Genomic DNA, 24,391 nt, shown 5'->3' on the forward strand with positions numbered 1-24,391 from the left:
TCCTGTCCTTCTCCCTTCCTTCTCTGCCCCTCTTGTGTCCAGCACCTCACCTGTCCACCCCACTCCCCAACTCCCATTTCCTTAGTTCCTTTTATTTTATATCAAAATGTTTCTTTAGAGTAGGTATTTTTTCTTTGATTTTTTGGTCCAATGCTATTTGTGTTATCTTTATCTTGTGTCCTGCCCTTTGAGGGACAGAGGAACATAAAAACTTAAAATATCATCAGTCCTTGGGAGACTTCTCCTTGAATAGTTGAGGTAACTTTTTCTTGGAGAACAATTTCCAGTGACTTCAGTTACTGATTTAAGAGACTTGCCTAAGAGGTTACTTTGGCAACAAACAAAAAGTATTGATTTGTGAAGTTAGAAAACGCAAATTTTACAAAAGAACAGAGAAGCTGAGCAGGCAACTTCCTTAAAATCAAACTAAATCGATAAAAATCAAGGACAATGTAAAACAAATAACATACAAACTTTTATTCAAAGGTAATTCCAGAAAGACATGTTTTGGTCATTTTTAAAGTGAGATTAATTGAAGACCTCAGAAAAATTGTATCTGATCAACACACATGGCTACTCGCAGAAAGTTCTCTCTTCTGTTAATAGCAGCTAAATTTATACACACGGAAAAAATTCTTAAGACCATGCAAATTCAGTTGAATTCCATACATTCATTATATTCATCAAAGACCTGCAGTAATGATCATGCCAAAGTGTTACTTTAAGAAAAAAATTAAAAATACACACCAAAACATGACCAAAATTAAACCAAAGGAAGGAAATAATAAATAAGCATACTTTACATTTTATTTTTAAAAAGTTTGGCATCACACATATTCAAGTGTGTTACACCATGTTCATTCCTCAGAAGTGGCATTTTAAAGTATTAAGCATTGTTAAATATCAAAAAATACAACTCTGTTTTACAATGTAGTACTGGCATAATTCAAAGTACTGTGCCAATTATAAATAGTATAATCAAGTTTCAAACATCTTTTCAAACATATTTAAAGGAAAGCATATACACACACAGTTTTATGCACACCATTTATTATACTCATGTAATCAAAGATATTTTATAAAAGCAAACAGTTTTATCCCTCAACTAGTTTGTATACTTACATAGAACTTAATACCTGTTCAAAGATTTTCAGTTCCTGTGTATACAGATTTCCAGAAGGAATAAAGAAAAAATTAATTTTACAACACATATTCTTTTGTCTTCCTTCACAAAATAATCCAGTCGTTCAAGGTTGATAACTAGTCTTTATGAAAGCAACTGTTGTCTAAAGACTGAAGAGTAAGTACTGCAGTCCAGGTTTTTTATTAAAATTCAGTCAGCTGCTGCTCATTGCAGAAAATGCCTACACGGTGCTTCTACCAAAAATAATCTTCAGAATCTGAGGCCTCTAAAGGCAGCCGATCTTATTTTCTGCGGAGACTTAAAGTGCAGCTACAAGTGGAGAAGTGCTGGATTCTCATGTCACTTCAGAAATACTTGTTGAAGTCTGTTTCTCATGTATAAATATGCCAAAAATGTCCTTCGGGCTCATAACGGTTTATCAATAACTGTGACCCCTAAGCAAAGAAATGAAGAACAAAACGGAAGTTACAGGCAGCATTCTGTATATCTGAGAAAATACTGAATTCTTTATTTTATTACTCAAGCAAACAGGGTCTGAACAAATCATAGTGTATCAAAAGTACTATCATTTTAATTTAAATTGCAGTGAGATCTGTTTAGTTACAGACCAAAATGTCAGACTATTTAATCCAGATTACTCTTTTGCTCTTTGCAGTTACAATTAAGGAAAAATAATTTTACTCAGAAAACACTAAAATCCACCTAAACACACCCAAAGGGGCACAAAGAAACTTTCAGGGGTGATTAATACTTATTTTCATTATTTTGACTGTGGTATTGGTTTCATGGGTATATACATATGTCAAAACTAATAAAATTGTATGCTTAAATCTATGCTATTTATTCTATGTCAGTTATATCTCAATGAAACTTTAACAAAATTTCCTAATTTTCAGTCATGTTATTGTATATAGTTCTATTAGATGTTGTTTTGGATGATATATAAACAGTAGTGATGGTTAAATTAGTATAAACTTTTTTCACCACAACTGGATCAATATGTCAAGGTTATAGAAACATTCTAATATTTATAGTGATATAAATTCCTATCATCAGAGTAATATGTAACATACAGTTTTGAAGACTCTTCAATATATTTAATAAAGAGAATTACCATTTCTCTTACTACGAGCATGGACCAAAATTATATTTTAAAATTTAACCAGTGCTATTCTAAGTAAGAAAAGTTATTTCACAGCCTCTCTAGAATCCTATCACACAAGCCCTGCCAAGGGGATGTTGTAGGGCTCAAATTTCTTGTGTAGCTGAGTAATGGAAGCCTTGCTACCTAGTGAATTCCACTCCACTGCACACAGATATTAGCCATGTTAAGTTTTAGTATATGATCCCGCAATGGAAAGATTTGTAATTTCAAATACAAACGATTGTAGAATGATAAAAGAATACCACTGCTTTATTTCAGAAAATACACATCCAATACTGTTTTAAGAACAAGAAATAAAATATACTTTGAGAAAAGGCTTTCTTCTTATAACATTCTTAATGTAAAAATCATAATGGTGTAATTTTTTATATTGTAATAGAAGACTGTAAGAAAAGTAAACAATTATTACCTGCATAACTTCTCCCTGTGCTCATACAAGATGACACAACTGTCCATTTATCAGTTGTTGGGTTATAATATTCTACCGATGCCAAGTTACAGGAGCCATCATCCCCTCCAACTACATATAACAGACCATTGACAGCACAAACGCCTTTTAAAAAATTAGAGAAAAAAGCAATTATTTAAAAAATTGAGATGAATATGAATATCCCTACACATTTGGTGAGGTGATCCAGTGACACTTTCTTAAAGGAGGCAAGAAGAGAAGATGGTGGAGAAGGAATTATTTTTATATGGGAGTCTAATACCACTTCTAAGCTCCTACTGTGTCATTTATGCAGTAGCTGCTTTATTTTTTTAAATTTCTTTTTTTTTTTAAAATATATTTTATTGATTTTTTACAGAGAGGAAGGGAGAGGGATAGAGAGTTAGAAACATCGATGAGAGAGAAACATCGATCAGCTGCCTCCTGCACACTCCCCACTGGGGATGTGCCCGCAACCAAGGTACATGCCCTTGACTGGAATCGAACCCGGGACCCTTCAGTCCACAGGCTGATGCTCTATCCACTGAGCCAAACCGGTCAGGGCATTTTTTTAAATTTCAGATTTGTTGTTTCTTTTGTCTCTTTTTTATGTTTTTGTGTTTGTTTGTTTTTTAATTTTTATTGATTTCAGATAGGAAGGCGAGGGAGAGACAGAAACATCAATGATGAGAATCACTGATTGGCTGCCTCCTGTACACCCCCTACTGGAGATCAAGCCCGCAACCCAGGCATGAGCCCTTGATGGGGATCAAACCTGGGACCCTTCAGTCTGCAGGCCGATGCTCTATCCACTGAGCAAAACCGGCTAGGGCTAGCTGCCTTATTTTTGCATTACTTTATTTAATCTTCACAATAATCTTACTTTATAGGTTAGAAACTAGGTTAATCCACATTTTATTATTAAAAAGAAAAAAATTAAGGTCAAATAAGTTTAGTAACTCAAAGTCAACTTGTTAGGGAAACCTAAGGAAAAATTGTAAAGGGTATCCCAAAAAACATGTATACACACTTTAGTAGCTGATGACTCAATTGACATTTTTTTCTTTTCAGCTAGACTAAGCTTTGAACAAAGGAAATTCATCCTAAAATGCTATACGAAATGCAGTTCAAGTACTAATACTGCCTTTATAATTACAAAGTGTGTAGACAATTTTTGGGGACACAGGGTGTATACACACTTTAACAGCTGATAACTCAATTTTCACTCCTTTTCATGTTTAACTGATTTGAAATAACGGGAGAAGCCAGACTAAGCTTTGAACAAATAAAATTTATCCACTAGACTTTTTTATGGGGATACCTAAAAGATAAAATTTATGGTACAAAACTAGAACAGTTGATGAATTTGAGACCATACAAATACCCAACGAAATGATTCTTGATGTTTGCTATAACATTGCTTCGCATTATAGCAGTGCCTGGACCAGAAGGGTCATCAGTTTGTTGACAAAAATATTATTCACTTCTGTGGATTCTTTCAAATTTTGAAAATGAACTGTATGTTAATCAACACTGACTTCATAATCATTCAATGTATGTATACATTTTTTTGGGGGGTTCCCTATGTTTTAGTAGAAGATAAAAATGATTCTAAATTTTAATTACTATACTCACTGGTTAACTATTTTATCTCCTTCAAAAAGGGAGAGCAATATTATTTATTTCATTATTATTAGATAACTCATGGGTTTTTTTGCAAGAATTTAAAACATCTAAAAAAGTATAAAGAAAAAAAGATCACCTCTAATCCTATACTGCTTAGAATAATGACCATGAAATTGTGATCTCTTACTGTTTTCTATGCATAAATACACACTTGCATTAAATCCCAAAGTAGCTCATAATACACATGCTACTTTATTACTCACCCATTTCCTCCAAACAATATACCTTGGACATCTACTCAAGTTAATAAATATGGATCTCCATAATTTTAAGTGACTGCTTAGTACTCCATGTATGAAAATACCATAATTTTGTTAATTGTCTTTGATGAACATCGAAAATAATTTTTTACTAATGGATATTGTTATTCTTAGTTTTTTTGCTATCAATGATGTTGCAATGAATAAGGATCTCTCTTGCATACTTTTTTCATCCTTGTGCAACTATTTTTTTAATTTCTTTACTAATTAAGTTATTACATATGTGTCCTTATCACCACATTACCCCCCACAGCTATTTTCTTAATGTCAATTTTTACCAAAAAAATTGCTAAGTTAAAAGATAAACACCTTTATTTCCATATTTTTATAAAGTGTATTTAATAATTCATAACAACATTTAGAGCCATTATGAACTGGTACTAAAGGGCATCAAAAAATCTAGAAAAATGCTCACACACTGGTCTTTGTAGTTCCATAGATAGTTTTACTGGTATAATTAACAGGTGTTAACAGATTTTTATATTAACAAAACAATGAGCCAACTCCATATACAGGATTTAGAAGTGTACTAGCAATCTGTGCAAATGGAGTGAATCTTCCCCACTAACACTAAATTGTGTTACTACTCTAGTCTCTTGACGGAAGTAAATTCATACCATTTTAAAGTAGTTCAAATATTTGAAAAGCAAGAGCAGGGCAATGATTGCTTTACACAGTATGTCCTTATTCTCCTGGCTAACAGAAATGAGCTTATTTTGATTTGAAAATACAACATGAGTAGAGGAAAATAATAAGATTATTCCGCCCTGGCTGGTTTGGCTCAGAGGAGAGCGTCAGCCTGCGGACTGAAGGGTCCCAGGTTCGATTCCGGTCAAGGGCACATGCCTGGGTTGTGGGCTTGATCCCCCATGGGGGACGTGCAGGAGGCAGCCAATCAATGATCCTCTCTCATCATTGATGTTTCTATCTCTCTCTCCCTCTCCCTTCCTCTCTGAAATCAATAAAGAAATATTTTTTAAAAAATAAAAAATAAAAATAAAAATATTCCAACCTTCAGGAAAATAATGAAAGTTCAAATTGCAAATATATGTCCTAATCTAGGGAAGGCATGTGCACATATTACTTTGATTTTTCTAACTTAATATATACCAGGTCAAGCACTCATTCTACCTATGGCCCAGATCTGTGGGTCTTACCATGAGTCGGACTATCTATAGCTGAGAGGTTTCTAGGACATTACCAAATACTAATGATTGAATGAGGTGCAAGTTCACTGTTGTTGACAGTCCTTGCAGTCATAAGTATTTAATTCCCCATAGTAATCACAGTTAAATTAAGGAGTAAGTAAGAAGAGCATTTTGGAGGGTGTTGGGCCTGCCTCTTGCAACATCATCTAATGGTATACAGCGAGTTTGAGATTCATCAGGAACATATTTTGGACTATGGGAAATGGCATGAAGATAATGGCATTTCCCAAAAGACTGGCTTTCCTGAATATGTTTTCCATTTCCCGTCCATGGATTTTCTTTTCAAGGAGTTAGTTTCCTAATCTTGAAGACCTCAGTTTTCTTAAATTCTTTGTTGTTGTTTTAGCTTTTCCACTTCATAGAAATCCTGAACTGTATTAGATTAGGGTTAGCTTCTTTGGGCTTCCCTCCAGATTCAGATAAATATTAGCTTTTTAATCTGGTATGAATAGTTACTCAACTAGACTAAATTTCCTAAGAACTGGGTTTTGTAGTACGTGATACATGGTAGGCACTCAAAAATATTTGTGGTAAGAATGAGTGACTTCAATGTCAAATAAAGAGGGCTCTTCTTCTAATTTAGTCTCTACATTCATCACCAAAAATAGCCACTAGGAGTAAGTAAGTTAACTGACGTGTCACAACAACCTGCTACGTTCTAGGCCCTATAGTAAGCATTCAGTACATAGGATTATTACAGAAGATTCTGCCTTTAAAGACCTAGTCCATTAGAAAACCCAGAACAATAAAAGAACAATGGAAACACATGGGGATACTATACAACTGTAAATACAATTCATATAAGTTTTACAATTGTGAACTAGATAGATACCTGCATTTCTCCTGCACATGTTCATGTCTGCAACCTGTCTCCATGTATTGGTGGTGGGATCATACACTTCAACACTTTTTCGCACTAAAGGGCCATCATGACCCCCTACAGCATACAATAAGTTGTTTAACACACCAACACCTATAAAATATAGAATAAAAGGAGCAATAAATTTATAGCATATTAGGTTTTTTTAATATATATATTTCATTGATTTTTTTAGAGAGGAAGAGAGAGGGATAGAGAGTTAGAAACATCGATGAGAGAGAAACATCGATCAGCCACCTCCTGTACACCCCCAAATGGGGATGTGCCTGCAACCAAAGTACATGCTCTTGACCAGAATCGAACCCGGGAGCCTTCAGTCCGCAGGCTGACACACTATCCACTGAGCCAAACCGGTTAGGGCCATATTAGGGTTTATTCAAATGACTTGTAACTAAAATTTCTGAAATTATTCTTCATAGTAAAAGTAAGTGGATATTCTTTTAAAGTGGATATTAAAAGTATATAACCTAAAAAAAAGGGAAATAAATAAAAGTGGACAAATGAGAATCATAATAAGAACTATCATTCTAAAAAGAGAGACCATTAATCATTTTGAAAACAACTTTCATGATAAAAGCAAACCAGTACTATTGAGGAGAGACTGTTCCCTGAGGTGACTGATATTGGACCCTCTAGTCCAGGGGTGGGCAAACTTTTTGACTCGAGGGCCACAATGGGTTCTTAAACTGGACCGGAGGGCCAGAACAAAAGCATGGATGGAATGTTTATGAGAACTAATATAAATTCAAAGTAAACATCATTACATAAAAGGGTATGGTCTTTTTTTTTTTTTCAGTTTTATTCATTTCTAACGGGCCGGATCCGGCCCACGGGTCCGGCCCACGGGCCGTAGTTTGCCCACGGCTGCTCTAGTCAAAAGATTACTTCTTAAAAAAAATATGGGATGTTCAGTAAACTCTGACCAACAAATTACTTTAGGAAAAGTAAAAATTAATGAGAAATTTCAATTGATATGGTGACTGTGAATGAAATAAAATTAGTAAAATGGAAAAAAAAAAAAAAAAGATTACTTCTCATAAATTCCTTCAGGGACTGCTGACCCCTCCCTTATGCCCCAAATGTGCTGCTTCTTGGAACATGTCTGTGCCCCACACCAGGCAAACATGTAAAGCATTTTCTCCTTATCAGGGGTAGGTCATGCCCCAGTAACCTATCCATCCTGCCCTGTCCTATATAACCCCTTAGCACCTGCCATGTGGCAGGGAGGGTATCCATGTCCTCTTGCTGCAGCCCAAGACACACCTTGTATGTAACCCCCTTAATAAATGCGTACTGCTGGATTATCAACCTCTTCCTTTAATCTCTCAACCCTGGGAAATTTTACATAATAAGTATTAAAGCACAAAATTTGTAAGAAATGGATATGAAGATGCCCTAACCAGTTTGGCTCAGTGGATAGAGCGTTGTCCTGCGGACTGAAAGGTCCCAGGTTCGATTCCGGTCAAGGGCATGTGCCTTGGTTGCGGGCACATACCCAGTAGGGAGTGTGCAGGAAGCAGCTGATCGATGTTTCTCTCTCATATCTATGTATCTAACTCTCTATCCCTCTCCCTTCCTCTCTGTAAAAAAAAAAATCAATAAAATATATTTTTAAAAAAAGAAGAAAAAGAAATGGATATGAAGAGCCTTGATTATGAAGCAAGTTCCTCAATGAGCACTAAAAAAAAAAAAAAACTAAAAGAAATGCCAAACAATGTAAATAATTAACTGAAACAGAGAAGAAGCCTTTCATTTGGCACTAAGAAATTTTACAAAGTGAAATTTAAGTGCAGCTACCTACCACTACCTGTGTAATTCAAAAGACACTTTAACAATGCTATTAGAATCAGTGTATATTTTCTGAAAACATAGAGATATGTCAGTGAATCATTTCACTTGTTTAACTCTTTCCCATCATTTTCGACTTCAGCTGCTCCACGAGGTTCCTGCTCACCTGCTCCGCTCCGCCTGGTACTCATTTCTGCTATGTAGGCCCACTCGTTCGTGGCGGCATTATAGCATTCGACGGTGCTGAGACACTGGCGCGAAGCTCCATCATAACCCCCTACGGCATACAGCAAACCTAAACATGGGATCACAAAGAAAGCCAGATTCATACAGAGCTTTTCTTCAAGTCAGAAGAGAATATATTTTCCTCCATGGTAGCAGTTTCCCTTTAAAGTGTTACTGATTTGCCTAATGGTGACGTGTAGAGTTACCAAATCATATTATGAAGATCTGCAGAGTACTAGTATATGTTATTATATTAATTTAACATTCTCATAAATAATCTGACAGACAGAACAGAAAGTACACTCATTTTATCTGTGGATAACAATATTTGGTAAGTGAACAACACCCTGGAAAAAAATCAAATGTCAAAGTTATCTTAGTAAATTAAAAAAGTTAAACCAAGAGTTAGTAACAGTGTACAATAAAATACTATTTGGCAACAAAAAGAAATGAGGTGCCAGTGAATGCTATAGCACAAATGAAGCCTGAAAATCGTGCTAAGTCAGAGGAGCCAGTCACGCAGGACCAAATCCTGTGAAATGTCCGGAAATGGAAAATTTATATAGAGACAGAAAGTAGAGTAGTGGCTGCTGACAGCTGGAGAGGATGGATGTGACAGCTAAGGGGAGTAGGGATGCTTTTGGGGGTAAGAAAAATGTTCTAAAATGAATTGAGATGGATACATGCTGAATTGCACACTTTAAATGGATGAATTGTATAATGTAATTTATCTTTCAATAAGCTGCTAAAGAAAAAAAAGTTAGTGCAAAGAATTATATTCCATAGTGGGGATGGCATGGCAACCCACAAATTTACCCAAGGGGGGGAAAAATCACACCAAAAATACAGCCTTTCTTAAACTCCACTGGGGGACAAAGTAGAAATAAATAATTGTGACAACCCATCCCTTAAACGTTAAATAGCCCTTCTCTAGATATAGAATTTTGTATATATGCCATCTGACTTGTTCTCCCAAACAATTGCATTAATATCAGTTAACAGTTTTATATAGGTTCCATATGCAAAGAGACAGAGAAGGGAGGAAAGAAGAAGAGGGAGAGACAGAGGGTGTGAGGGCGTAAGAGGGGCTAGAGTGGGCATGGGAGGGCCCTATATAGACTATATAGACAAGCTAACTTTTTTTAAAGGATAATTAAAATTTTACAATACTACGTTCCCTTTTAAATGATCACTTGTTTGCCCATTTAGAGACTGGTGTTTAGATTATTGGAAGAACCGCTCCTAACAGCCAAGAAGCCACATGTACCTGAAAATGCTCACCTGCAGGAAGAGTCTGCACCTACCTCCGACAACGCCGACGCCAACACTGCTCCTCCTCGTGTTCATGGGAGCCACGTGAAACCACTCATTAGACTTTATGTTATATGCTTCCACAGATGATAAACCTACAATGAAACAGCGCTCTTCATTTCCTCCTCTAGAAAAGTGTAAAGTGATTGTTCTTTTATATATATGTTGCTAGGGAACAATAGTTCAGGGATGTGAAACTGGGTTAAAATTAAAAGAGAAAAATGATGGAATGTCAAAATATCGATTAAGTGATAAATAGGAATGACTTTTCCAGAGGGCTCCTACCCAAGCTACTAACATTTATTAGCTTTTTTGTTGTTGTTGTTGTTTTTTTTTGTTTTTTTTTTATTAAGGTTCTTTTATTATTGATGACCATGATGACGTTTTCTAGAAATACAGCGGAACCACTTTCTACTATCCATATGCATTGGGGATAGGATTTGACATATTTTAAAATAATTTCTTCCATAAGGATGTAATATTACCGCATCACAGAAAATGTAGAAACTAGAGAAAGAAAAAGAGTCAGCTCAAATCCCACCAGTCATTTATTAGCTTTTTAAACTTAGTGAGATGACTAATACTAATGCATAGAAGGAAATATAACATACTTACCACTCTTATATCACTTAAAGAAATTCTTGATAGAATTTTTAAACTTAGCTTTATAATACCTGTTAAAATGCTCAGATATCTCCTAATTGTGTCATGATTCGTTCTGTAAATGTGATCACTATATTAATTCTAACATCAATGTGAAAAAAATGAAAAGGAAATCACCTGTACTCCCATCAAAGCCTCCAACAGCATATAACAATCCATTTAATACAGCAGCCCCCAAAGTGCTTCTCCGGTCTCGCATATTAGCAACACTGGTCCACTGATCTTTCACGGGGTCGTAGGAATCCACAGTGCGGACTCGTAAGGAACCATTAAAGCCACCGACAGCAAAAACCAGCCCAGCCATGTAGACCATGCCTGCAAAAGAAATACAGCAGTTAATGATGACTGTGTGACCACACTACCACCACTACCTAAAGACGGCTTTCAATATGTCTACAGCTGTTAATAGAATAAGTTATTTGTAAGAGAATCCTGACTGAATAGGTCCTAAGAAATGCTATTCATTAGCAAGACTACATAATGACTAAACGGTCCTCCTTTCTAAGATTATTAAAATGCAATGGGCCTGGCAGGTTGAGCGTCGACCTACGAATTAGGTGGTCAGGGTTCAACTCCCGGTCACAGTACACGCCAGGGTTGCAGGCTCGATCACCCCAGTAGGTGCTGTGCAGGAGGCAGTTGATCAATGATTCTCTCTCACCATTGATGTTTCTCTCTCTCCCTCTCCCTTCCTCTCTGAAATCAATAAAAATGTATTTTTAAAAAATGCAGTGGCGCCGAAACCAGTTTGGCTCGGTGGATAGAGCGTCGGCCTGCGGACTGAAAGGTCCCAGGTTCGATTCCGGTCAAGGGCATGTACCCGGGTTGCGGGCACATCCCCAGTAGGAGATGTGCAGGAGGCAGCTGATCGATGTTTCTCTCTCATCGATGTTTCTAACTCTCTATCTCTCTCCCTTCCTCTCTGTAAAAAAGCAATAAAATATATTTTTTAAAAAAAATGCAGTGGCATGAGCTGAGGTCCTATTTTGACTCTAGGCTTTTTCAAAGACTTATTTACAGACTTAAAAATTGAGCCAACTCCTCTAACCTGTGTACTTCTCCCATCGCTTTCAAATTTTGAATCTTCTACTCTATATGTCTATACTTAATTTGCAGAACGTGCTCCCAGTTTGTCCTGTAGTGGGCTAAATCAGGAGTTAGTAAGTTACATCCTGTAGGCTATTTCAGTAGAACCCAGGAGCTAAGAATGATTTTACATATTTAAATGGTTGAAAAACAATTAAAAAAAAAAAGAATGTTCTATGACACATAAAAAATTTCTGTAAGAAAAAGTGTGCTGATGATCCCTGGGGCTAATGAGATGTTAGGTGATCTCTGGACAGAGAAACCACATCGCTAAAGTTTTCAACCACCTTTCCACTTCCTGAGCTTTTCCTTGCTATTGTCCTTATCTGACAAGTGCCTCTCACTTTGTGATCTTCAAGTTCAAGCCGCAGTGAAAGTTCCACAATCTCTATGAGGCCTTACCCAACCACTTGTGCCTGAAGGATTACCTAGAGCTCCTGAACCCCTACAGCAAATACACCTATTTTAAGTTTAATAAATCTTATACAGCCTGCAATATCATTGTTTTAAATTATTCAAATTTTTGTTGTTCTTAAATTCTGTAATGTTTATGTTGCTGGCCCAGCTTGAGGGCAGGCACTGTGCCTCCCAGTTCTCTTAATCCGGCGGAGAAAACAGGAATCACCAGCGCTAAGTGTTTCACTAGCTCAGTGTTTCATATGATGTGGTCAGGTAGGGTGTGCACCACTACTCTCTACTGTCTTACCATCTGGTGCTTTTTCTCCCCAGGCCCCTAAATTACATGGATGTGCAGTCCTTTATGCCATCAAGACTCATGAACATAGATGCCAAAATCCTCAACAAAATTCTAGCAAATCAGATCCAACATTACATCAGAAAGATTATACACCACGACCAAGTAGGATTTATCTCAGGGATGCAAGGATGGTACAATATCCGCAAATCAATAAACATGATACATCACATAAACAAATTGAGAGATAAAAATCACATAGTCATAATCAATTGATGCAGAAAAAGCATTTAACAAAATCCAACACCCTTTCTTGATAAAAACCCTCAGCAAAATGGGAATAGAGGGATCATATCTCAACATAATAAAAGCCTTATATGACAAACCTACAGCCAACATCATACTCAATGGGCAAAAACTAAAACCATTTCCCCTAAGAACAGGAATGAGACAGGGATGCCCACTCTCACCACTCCTGTTCGACATAGTACTGAAAGTGCTAGCCATAGCAATTAGACAAGAAAAAGAAATAAAAGGTATCCAAATTGGAAAAGAAGATGTAAAACTGTCATTATTCGCAGATGACCTGATACTGTACATAGAAAACCCTAAAGACTCCATCAAAAAATTATTAGACTTAATAAATTAATTTGGCAATGTAGCAGGATACAAAATTAACACCAAGAAATCTATGGCATTTCTATATACCAAAAGTGAACTTACAGAAAGAGAGACTGAAAAAACAATCCCATTTACCATTGCACCAAAAAAAAAATTAAGATACGTAGGAATAAACTTAACTAAGGAGGTAAAAGACCTGTACTTGGAAAACTATAGACACTGAAAAAAGAGATAGAGGAAGACATAAACAAATGGGAGAACATACCATCTTCATGGATTGGTAGAATTAACATCATTAAAATGTCCATACTACCCAAAGCAATCTATAGATTCAATGCACTCTCCATTAAAATACCAATGGCATATTTTACAGACCTAGAACGAACTCTCCAAAAATTCACCTGGAATAAAGAAAGACCCTGAATAGCTGCAGCAATCCTGAGAAAGAACAACAAAGTAGGAGGGATCTTAATACCAGATATCAAGCTGTATTACAAAGCCACTGTTCTCAAAACTGCCTGGTACTGGCACAAGAACAGACATATAGACCAATGGAATAGAATAGAGAACCCAGAAATCGACCCAAAATAATATGCTCAATTAATATTTGACAAAGGAGGCAAAAACATACAACGGAGTCAAGACAGTCTCTTCAATAAATGGTGCTGGGAATATTGGACAGATACATGCAAAAAAATGCAACTAGACCACCAACTTACACCATACACAAAAATAAAATGGATAAAGGACTTAAACCATAAAAATATTAGAGGAATCCACAGGTAGCAAAATCTCAGACATATGCCAAAGCAGTATCTTCACCGATACAGCTCTTAGGACAATGGAAACTAAAGAGAAAATAAACAAATGGGACTACATCAAAATAAAAAGCTTCTGTACAGCAAAAGAAACCATCAACAAAATAACAAGAAAGCCCACTTCATGGGAGAACATATTTGCCAGTGTTATCACCGATAAGGGTTTAATCTCCAACATTTACAGGGAACTCATACAACTTCACAAAAGGAAGATTAACAACCCAATCAAAAAAATGGGCAATGGACCTAAATAGATACTTTTCGAAAGAGGTCATAAGGAAGGCCCAGAGACATATGAAAACATGCTCTAAGTCACTAATCATCCGAGAGATGCAAATCAAAACAACAATGAGATACCATCTCACACCTGTCAGAATGGCTATCATCAACAAATCAACAAATGACAAGTGCTGGCGAGGGTGTGGAGAAAAAGGAACCCTCCTGCATTACTGGTGGGAATGCAGACTGGTGCAGCCACTGTGGAAGACAGTATGGAGTTTCCTCAAAAAGTTAAAAATGGAACTCCCATTTGACCCAGTAATCCCACTTCTAGGAATATATTCCAAGAAATTAGAAACACCAATCAGAAAGGATATATGCACCCCTATGTTTATAGCAGCACAATTTACCATAGCTAAGATTTGGAAACAGCCTAAGTGCCCATCAGCAGGTGAGTGGATTAAAAACCTGTGGTACATCTACACAATGGAATACTACGCCGCTATAAAAAAGAAGGAACTTTTACCATTTGCAACAGCATGGATGGAACTGGAGAGCATTATGCTAAGGGAAATAAACTAGTCAGAGAAAGATAAATATCACATGATCTCACTCATATGTGGGATATAATGATCAACATAAATTGATGAACAAGAATAGATCCAGAGACAAATGGCAGGGGAGGGAGGGGGTTAGAAAGCAACCAAAGGACTTGTATGCGTGCATATTAGCATAACCAATGGACACAGACACTGGAGCAGTGGGGGCTTGCCCCAGGTGGGAATGGCTGGTGAGGGGGGGGGGGGGGTCAATTGGGGGAAAAGGAGACTTATATAAAACTTTAGACAATAAAAAATATTAAAAAACAAAAACAAAACAAAACTGTGGTACATCTACACAATGGAATACCACGCTTGAGGTAAAAAAGAAGGAATTCTTAACATTTGCAACAGCATGGATGGAACTAGAGGGCATTATGCTAAGCGAAATAAGCTAGTCATTGAAAGATAAATATCACATGATCTCACTCATTTGTGGAATATAATGAGCAACATAAACTGATGAACAAATACAGATCCAGAGACAGAGAAGCATTGATCAGACCCTCAAACCTCAGAGGGAAGGCAGGGGAGGGTGGGGGTAAGGGAGAGAGATCAACCAAAGGACTTATATGCATGCATATAGGCCTAATCAATGGACATAGATACCAGGGGGTGAGGGCACGAGGGGGGGGGGGCAATGTGGGGATAAGGACACATATGTAATACCTTAATCAATAAAGAAAAAAGAAAGACTTCAAAATTCAAATAAAGCTGCGCATTGACAGCTCCCTGTCAGGGAAAGAAATGACTTTTCAGTCCCTGGTTCAATCTGGAAATGAATACTCAGGCCATTTTCAGGTAAATCAGGAGTGTCTGAGGGGAGCTGTGGGCAATGCATGATTTGGGTAGGCAGAGAACTAGCAAATGATTAAGGACAGCCACTAGACTTCCTGAGCACCCCCGATAGCAGGAAATGCGGTAGAGCTCCTGAGAGAGCCTGGGGACTAGTCAGCAGTGACAAAGCAAGCAGCATATTTCAGCACAAAAATGTTCTATATCCAAAATCATAAGTAACACCAGGGAATGCTCACTGTGAATCTGGGCCACTGAAATATTCATTTTATTTTCTCTACAAACAAAACAAAATAAAAATCTATCATATCTTAGTGACAGTATGGTATACTTAGCAAGTGACAAGGAAAAATAAATAAATGAATCAATCTATGATGTGAAATTAACCACCCCTCCTCCCCCCGCCCAAACATTCTGGGTGGAGAGGTGTTTGAACTAGAAGAACTAGTTTCCCCAAAGTTACAGGGAACTGAAGCTCCCAGGGCGTAGTCTGGCCAAGATTGTAGTTAAAGGGCATCAGCTCTAATGTGAAGGAGGTGTGGGCCTGATGACATAATTAGGGTGAAATTTACTCATGAACAGTACACTTTGGAATGGGTCCAGTTCAATGACTTATGGTGCAATGGAAAACAAACTGATTCCTGAAACCAGGAATAAGATGTGAATTAAGAAACCAATTATAAATATCATGAAGATGCCATATCCAACAGTAACAATAAAGATAAAAGACATAGCCCTAGCTGGTTTGGCTCAGTGGATAGAGCATCGGCCTGCAGACTAAAGGGTCCCAAGTTCGATTCCGGCCAAGGGCATATGCCCGGTTGTGGGCTTGATTCCCCCCAGTAGGGGGTGTGCGGGAGGCAGCCAATCAATGATTCTCTCTCATCATTGATGTTTCTATCTCTCTCTTTCCCTTCCTCTCTGAAATCAATTTTAAAAAAACTTTAAAAGATAAAATACATATAAGAATAAATCTGTCAAGGAACAAACAGAAACCATATGAAGAAAATGTTAAAAATCTCCTGAAGACATAAAAGACACAAGTCCTATCACTATTCCTTCTCTGACTGGCTTATTTTGCTTAGCATAATACTCTCCAGGTCCCTCAATGCAAGAGACATTCTTCAAAATGCCTTCAAACGAATCAAGGGAATGAAAAACAAGGAAAGACTAAGGAAATGTGACAGACAAGAAGAGACTAAAAAAAAAATATATGACAACATGCAATGTGAAACCCTGAAACAATATGAACATTAATAGAAGAACTGTTAAATATGAATAAAGTCTATAGTTTAGTTAACAGGAATGTACCAAAACTGATTTCTTGGTTTTGTAATTGTTTCACAGTTACATAAGATAGGGAAAGAGTATACCAGATCCCACTGTACTATCTTTACAACTCTTCTGTAAGTGTAAAATTATTTCAACACAAAAAGTATTTTTAAAAACATGTATGTATAAACACACACACAAATACACATACACGTATAACTTTAAAGTAAGGCTTTTTTACACAAGAAACAAATTCTTAAATCCTAGGACAAAACTCTGATGTACAGGACTCCATAAAATGATAAAAAAATTTTATGTGGTAAAAATAACAAGTCAAAAGAAAAAAGGTTAATACAAATAAACATCCATAGCATATATGATAAACAAAAAGGCTATGTTCCTTAACATAGAAATATATCTGTCAAATCAATAAAACAATATAATAAAAAAATGACAAAAATCATGAGCTGACAATTCAGAAAGATGTTTAACTTTCCTTATAATAAAAGAAGTACAAAGAAAAATGAGGTCACATTTTTCACCTACCAGATTGGTGAAGCTCAAAATATTCATGACAAGGTGTTGTTGGGAATGTAAGGAGACTGGTATCTTCATATTTTACTGTTAGTATAATAATTGGTGTATCATCTTAGGATACTTTTTAATTCCAGTTCTAGAGTTTTATCTTGCTCTAATATATTAGCATTTGTACACAATGATGTATGTATAAGAAACTCATTTTATCATTGTTTATAACATAATATTAAAGACAATCTTAATGTTCAATTAAAACACAGTAAAATTTGTACTACATCCAAATCCCCCCCAAAAAAATATTAGACAGTTCTTAAAGAATGTGGTAACTCTATGCTGATATGTAGCAACCTCCAAGACGTATTGGTAAAGTACTACCATAAGAGAAATGTCCCATTACACTTAGAATTCATTTTGCTATGGGAGCTATGAATAAGGGATCGAAATTTGAGCCTCAGGAAGACTCCTTAGAGTTTGCAACTGCCTTTTCTGATTACAGTTTTGTTAAATAAGGTCTATTTTAACAAATGTTTATAAAATGGATGCTGGGAAGAAGGCAACTGTGGCTTATAACTAAGTTGGGAATCTCCTAGAACTAAAGGTCCCAACCTAAAGATTCTTTCTCAACATGTCAACAAAAGTCATTAAGAAAATTCCCAGCCATTTAAAAATTTCTCCAGGACCTGAAGTAGATGATATGTGATCATGTGATTCTGAAACAGTAAGGACCATTACAAACAACTTGTAAATTCTTAAGCGTCAAAAAGTGGATAAACTAGTAAATTTTCAAAAAAACGAACAAAAAAACCCAGCAAATTGCTAGCTACTACACTTTATACTACAGAATCAGAAAGATCTGTAAAGATACAGGCAGAGCAGCTAATTCACATCAATGAGCTGTACAAGTCTTCTGAATCACTGTTTAACCATATAGCCACTTTATCAAAGCTTTTCTAATAAAGATTCTTCTAATTAATAAAACAAGACCTGAGGAAGAAGCTCCCAATGACCGAGCAGTAGGAAACTGCTTACCTGCCCGGCATCTCCTGGAAGGCAATTCTGCTACTTGGTGCCACCGTTCTTCTTTAAAGTCGTAGCATTCCACACTTCTGATAGCCTTTGGTGCCTGGCCCCCAACCACCACCATCAACTGGAAGGGCAGAAATGTAAGCACTTGAACAAACCACCATTGCACATTCCGGGATTTAAAAAGTCTTATAAAGACACTGATGTGGAGAGTGTTAGGATGAAGATGGGAGGGTGAGCTGGGGGATAACACCCACCTAATCAACATTTAATAAACATCAACAAAGGGGCACACATTAGAACTACAATTCTATTCTGTAGCACATTTAGTCAAAAATAAGGATTTCAGAAACTAAAGTAAGTTTCTGATCCTTCAAGCAAAAGCGGTATTTAAGCCAAAAAACAGCAGGCAGTCAGCACTGGCAAGGCTGCAATATGTCATAGGGCTTTCTATAAACCAGATCCTGGCCTTGTCACAATCAGGGATTAGACCTCCATAGTCTAGGAGAGCACACAGTAGTGAAATGTATGTTAGTGGGTAGGTGAGGTGACAAAGACAATCAGGTATTAAAAGAAAGATGGAAAAGGGGGAGGGGGAACTATTGAAAAAGAGAAGTTGAATTGGAGTTCACAAGAGAGCACAGATTCCTGGGGTGTCAAGTCAAGAGACCTCCCTTGATGCCCCCCAAATAAACCAATAGGACAGATAATGAATGAATGAATGCACAATAATCTAGTGCTAAGAATAAATGAGGTCTATACATCTCTTCAAATTAACTCAGTCCAACAACTATTTACTAAGTATCTATCATCTGTAGTTGTCCAAACTGTGCTAGGTATTATACACAAGAAATATAAGACATGGACTCTACCTACCAAGAGCTTATGGGAGACAAGACACATAAGGTAATTCAAGAACAATATACAATTATATATGACCAAAAAGATATAAAATTACTATAGGCATTAGCTGCTACTGCCGATCAGAAAATGGAACACTGCCATAATTTAGTGAAAGCATCTGGGAGGAACCTTGTGAGATAGATGGAATTTAGTAGTCACTGTGTTTGTCCTTTACTGAAGTACAAGCAGGCACTTCAGCAACACTGAAAACACAGCCTTCAAATCAGAAGAACATAATAGTTAAGGATGTTGTGTATAAAATACCATAAAGAATGGCAAAGGACCTTGGGGGAAAGATGAGGTGATGATAGAAAAAACAGATGTTCAAAAGAAACCAAAAAGTCAAACAAACAAAAGATGGAATGAGTCACACATACAAAAAGGAGAGATCTGCAACCTTGACTGAGCCATGACCTACCTGAACTCAGAACTATAGAAAGATGCACACACAGAAAACATCATTCCTGAATCAGAGTAAATCCCGTTTCCAAAAAGAAGCCTATTTAGTAATTTATTAACTGGAGAGTAGAAAGAATTTTCAAGGTTTTAAAAAGAAGACAAAAGAATTGACAAAGAAAATCTGCCTTACCCTCCTATCCAATCACCAAAGGGAAAAAATCAGGGGTAAAATACAACAGTAAGATGAACCCTGTATGTAGGGATTTATATAAGATCGGTGTTTAAACTTCTAAACTCTGCTTGGAGGTTAGACAATAGTTGACAGAGACTTGGTTAAACATCTCTGATAAAAATTAACAACAACAACAAAAAATTCTGAAGGGAATACTTTTCAAAATAATCCTTGAGAAACAATACTGATTCGATTTCTTGATTCTTAAGCTTTGAAGCTCATAATTTCCATGTAATAGTTCACTTTTGCAACATCAAAATGAGGAAGGAAGGGAAAATGTGCTACTGAGTACAGAGAATGGTAGTAATATCTGTCCTTCACTCACCCAAGAGAAGAAAACTGAGGTGAGGTTTTGGGACTTCAGGAATCAGAGATAACAGAGACAAGGAAGAATGTTTAAAGGGAAGACAAGACAGCAGGGAGAGTTGCATGAAATCAAGAAACTGCGAAAAACCACTGTGCTACTACCATCAAAATAGGTACTCATGACTTTGACACCCCAGTTATTTGCAAAATATACCTGATCTCACTTGAAAAACACCAAACTACTTATGCTAATTTAAAGGAACAGAGATTTGGGAAGACCTGTTTGTATGGAGAAACTAAATGTGACATACTTAAGGAAAGCAAGGGGTAGGGAGTTAAACATATTCAAGTGACTATCCTGAATGTAGGCCAATTGAACTTTATTCTATTATTTTCTTCACCTAGCAAATATTAGTTTAAAAACCTGTCCCCTAAAAAAAATCAAGTTCCATAATTTTCCAATTGCAAATCTCAATAAATATTGAGTAAAACATAACAAATATATGCAGAAATAATATTATAGCATTTGTAAAAATACAAATTCCAAAGAGAAAAAGAAGCTAACAATGAAGTCCAGTAGCAAAACATATATGGTTCTTCATTATAATGCCCAAATCCAAGAGTGCCTTGTACAATCCCAATACTGTTTACTGAGGATGCAAACCTAATGTTTCATATATTAAAAAAATCATCCATGAAAATAAGCATGAGCACATGGAATCAGAGCCTAATATAAAAGTACTAAGTCATTGTTGTGGCAGAGGTATCAAAATGTTGCAAACTTTCCTCGGCACTAATGCCACAGTTGGTCTGATCTGACTTATCATTACTATGAAATATGTAAGCATAAGAAATCAATCTTTGTTTCATTCTTACCTACGCACTTAGAATTCATCTTGGATATAACCACTCTATAATGATAAATAGTGCTGTTGGAAGAGCATCTAACACAAGCACCTTTTCAAAAATATGTGTAGGTAAATAAATTTTGAGACAGATCATGCAAGTACAAAGTCACAGCAATAGTGTAGCTCACTGCTTTCTGCCACTACTGCTGCTGCTCCTCCTCCCTAGCCACCCTGAGAAGCAGAATAAAAGAGAACCTCCATTGATCAGCATAACCACCACAAAATAAAAGCTAAGAACTGAGAAATGCAAAGGTATAATATTGGAAGGGCCACTCCAAAGCTACAACTAGAGAAGCCCAGAAACAATGTCAACTTAACAGATGATCACCACTCTACAAAGGAGAAAATAAAATACATGATGGGATTTTGCCAAAAACTTTAGAAGGTTTCAAAAGTGACATGTTTATTTCAGAATTTAAAAAAGAATTAGTTTTCACCCCCAAAATCTCTGCAGCACAGCTAATGATAGATAAGCTAAAGATTCCATTAGAGGGAATATACAAGTTAAGAAGAGAACTTTTACAAAGATGAACTGTTTAAAAAGTATTAAAGATAAAGCAAATGATTTAGAAGGAAGCTGAAAAGGCTAGCATTTTAAAAAAAAGGTCATTTAAATGAGCCAACACTATGAATACTTTTTATAAATCTATAAATCTATTTTTTAAGAGCAAAAACTGACAAATAATATGGACAAATATGAAATAATGAAGACTTATATAGATGGCTAATTATTAAAGCAGGTAAAAGGGTATTTGGAAAATGTAAACATTTATTAAATCAGCAGACCCAGATGGCATGCATACTAAGGTGTTAAGGGAACTAGCTAATGTACTTACTGAGCCACTTACAATTATTTTTGAAAAATCTTGGAGAACTGAGGAGAGATCAGAAAATTTAAAAGAGGCAAATACCAATTTTCAAAATGGTAGGAAGTGAATGCCTTGTAAATACCTTTAAAGTGATAATTGTCAGTAAAATTTAGAATATTTTGAGAAAAGCATTCAAACTTCAAGGTTCCAACAAAATGATGAATAACACACAGAGAGATGTTTAAAAAAATCATGGCAAATTAGAATCTATTTCACCCTGAATCTCATCAGACATTATATGCCAAATCACTTCTTTTTGGCTTAGATAATAAACATAATCATATGGACTGAAATGTTCTATAAATGGACTATGTCAGTGAGTGGCTATTTCTAATGAGGTGTCACCAAGCAGAGTGTTAGGTCCATTCTAAATTAAAATATGTACTAATGATATAGAAAAAGTAAATAGCACACTGGCAAAATATGCTGTTACTTCTAAATTGAGAACTGTTGTTAACACTGGGAAAACAGAAAAAACAATACCATACTGATATAAATTTGAAGCAATTAAAATGTAGATTCCAAAAATAAAAACTTGAAAAAACATTAAAGTGAAATAATTTAAAGGACATACTTTAATGGAAAGGATAGAGTAATAACTAAAGATGAGGTAAGAAAACAATGGGTAACAGATTAATTCTTATTTCTTCATTCGTCATTGCCCCAAACACACACAAGAGCTAAAAATAAATACATAAATAAAAGCATGATATCATGGATCATTCTGATTAGACCATACACAAAATGGTGCTTAGAGTGTTGGTCTTCTAGTACCAAAAAGCGGCAAAGGGAGAAGGAATTACAACCAGAGAGACAGAAATGATGGGTTATTTCATAAGGAGATTTAAAACAGTAAAACACGAATGGCTTCAATTAAAATATGAAAGTAGAGTATGAAACTTTCACATAGGAAAACATGAACACTGGAAATCTGGGAAATCTACACTGAAATGGCAATATATGATGTGTGGATGAACCATCAAATAGTATACAACAGAGAATAGGATGGAAATGAAACTAAGCAAGCTGTTTTATCATCTTTACTTCTAACATGTAATTCTGTGAAATCACTTGGTTTTCAGTTATTATCCACCCCTCGTAGCTTACAGAGAATTTCCATCTAGCCTGGTTTTCCTTTCTACTATAACTAGAGATAATAAAACTCTACAGAGACAAAACCCAGCTGCGGTCTATTCCAGAAGAGTGACATCATGCAGCTTATAAAAATTAAATGAACCGCAATCCCCAACCTCCAGAGACAAAATTAATAGAGAAGTTGAATTATATACACAGAAATGAATTCCTAGGTACATTGTCTGTTGCAGGGAAACTAAAACAATAAAGCATGGAAATCCAGATGAGTAAAAATATTAACACCTCACTAAGCCTTTTAGATGAAATAATAACAAGTGTAAACAACAGATCCTACTTTGGGAAGGTTCATGGGCGTCCTCAGCCGGGTCCGGACACTCTTCATTAATATACGCTGCTCTGTTGGCAGCAAATGATACTTCATGGCTTCAATGAGGTAATCTTTGCAAGCACTACTATTCTTGACCAGTGCTTCCTCCTCCACCCTCTGTGAGAAAAAAAAATCACACAACCCCATGAGGGGAAAGCTATTTCATAATAAAACTGCCAAAGAAACAATAGTAAAGAAGAGGAAAAAAGGAAGTAACTATCCTCTATAATTCAGTCTAAAAGTTACAGTTAGAATATCACTGAGAGAAATAAATGAAGCCAAAAATTGCTCAAGTACCTGGTCTGCGGAGAAAAACATATATAAGTAATAAAGAACTAGAATGAAAATTATATGTCAATATCAGCTAGAGACTAATCTTTAGATAATGTTATATCTACTTATTTCCTATCTTTAAATATCAAGCCACAGAGTACCAAAAACAAGAAAAAATAATTTAGATGAGTCCTTCAGGAGGGGTAGGCAATATTAATAAATTAAAGACAACCTTTTTCAAACTCAAGACGGCAGATAGTCAGAAAAGATATTCAAAATACTTTACAACAATGGGCCTACACCACAAATAAGTCTTGTCCTTGTTATCCCTGGCCTCAAATGCAGAACAGGTTTTTTCTGTTCATTTTCTTAACAGCAGAGTACCAATGATTTCACAGATCACAAAAAATAATGAGGCTCTGAGAAACCCTAAAATGCTCAAATCTCATCTCTTAATAAAAAAAAAAATGCTTCTTTAGATGGGTTCAATTATAAAAACGTGGAAATGTACCTGGTAGGATGCCAACAATAAAAAAGTAAACTTAAATTTTTTTTAGAGACTACTAAAGACCCATTTATACCTATTTATTTCTAATAACCTGGTTTTTCTCAGCTTAC

At 36.0% G+C, this 24,391-nt stretch overlaps 1 protein-coding gene across 9 annotated transcripts in view; it reads right to left on the bottom strand.

Annotated features, from left to right (window-relative positions):
* Nucleotides 1-456: 456 nt before the first annotated feature.
* KLHL2 (kelch like family member 2) overlaps nt 457-24,391 on the bottom strand; it is an 80,583-nt gene continuing 56,648 nt past the window's right edge. For 6 of the 9 annotated variants that reach the window (XM_036312378.1, XM_036312379.1, XM_036312382.1 and 3 more), the window contains 8 exons: nt 23,468-23,617; nt 18,428-18,545; nt 10,875-11,072; nt 10,088-10,189; nt 8,725-8,853; nt 6,723-6,863; nt 2,719-2,862; nt 463-1,578 (listed from right to left, as the gene is read on the bottom strand). In XM_036312378.1, coding sequence (XP_036168271.1) covers nt 1,550-1,578; nt 2,719-2,862; nt 6,723-6,863; nt 8,725-8,853; nt 10,088-10,189; nt 10,875-11,072; nt 18,428-18,545; nt 23,468-23,617 — 1,011 coding nt within the window. In that variant the 3' untranslated portion in view covers nt 463-1,549. Of the gene's footprint in view, nt 1,579-2,718; nt 2,863-6,722; nt 6,864-8,724; nt 8,854-10,087; nt 10,190-10,874; nt 11,073-18,427; nt 18,546-23,467; nt 23,618-24,391 lie in introns of all 9 variants that reach the window. The other 3 variants (XM_036312384.1, XM_036312376.1, XM_036312377.1) reach the window with 3 other exon arrangements.

Source organism: Myotis myotis, unplaced genomic scaffold (assembly GCF_014108235.1).
Source record: "Myotis myotis isolate mMyoMyo1 unplaced genomic scaffold, mMyoMyo1.p scaffold_m19_p_6, whole genome shotgun sequence".
Classification (NCBI taxonomy): Eukaryota; Metazoa; Chordata; class Mammalia; order Chiroptera; family Vespertilionidae; genus Myotis; species Myotis myotis.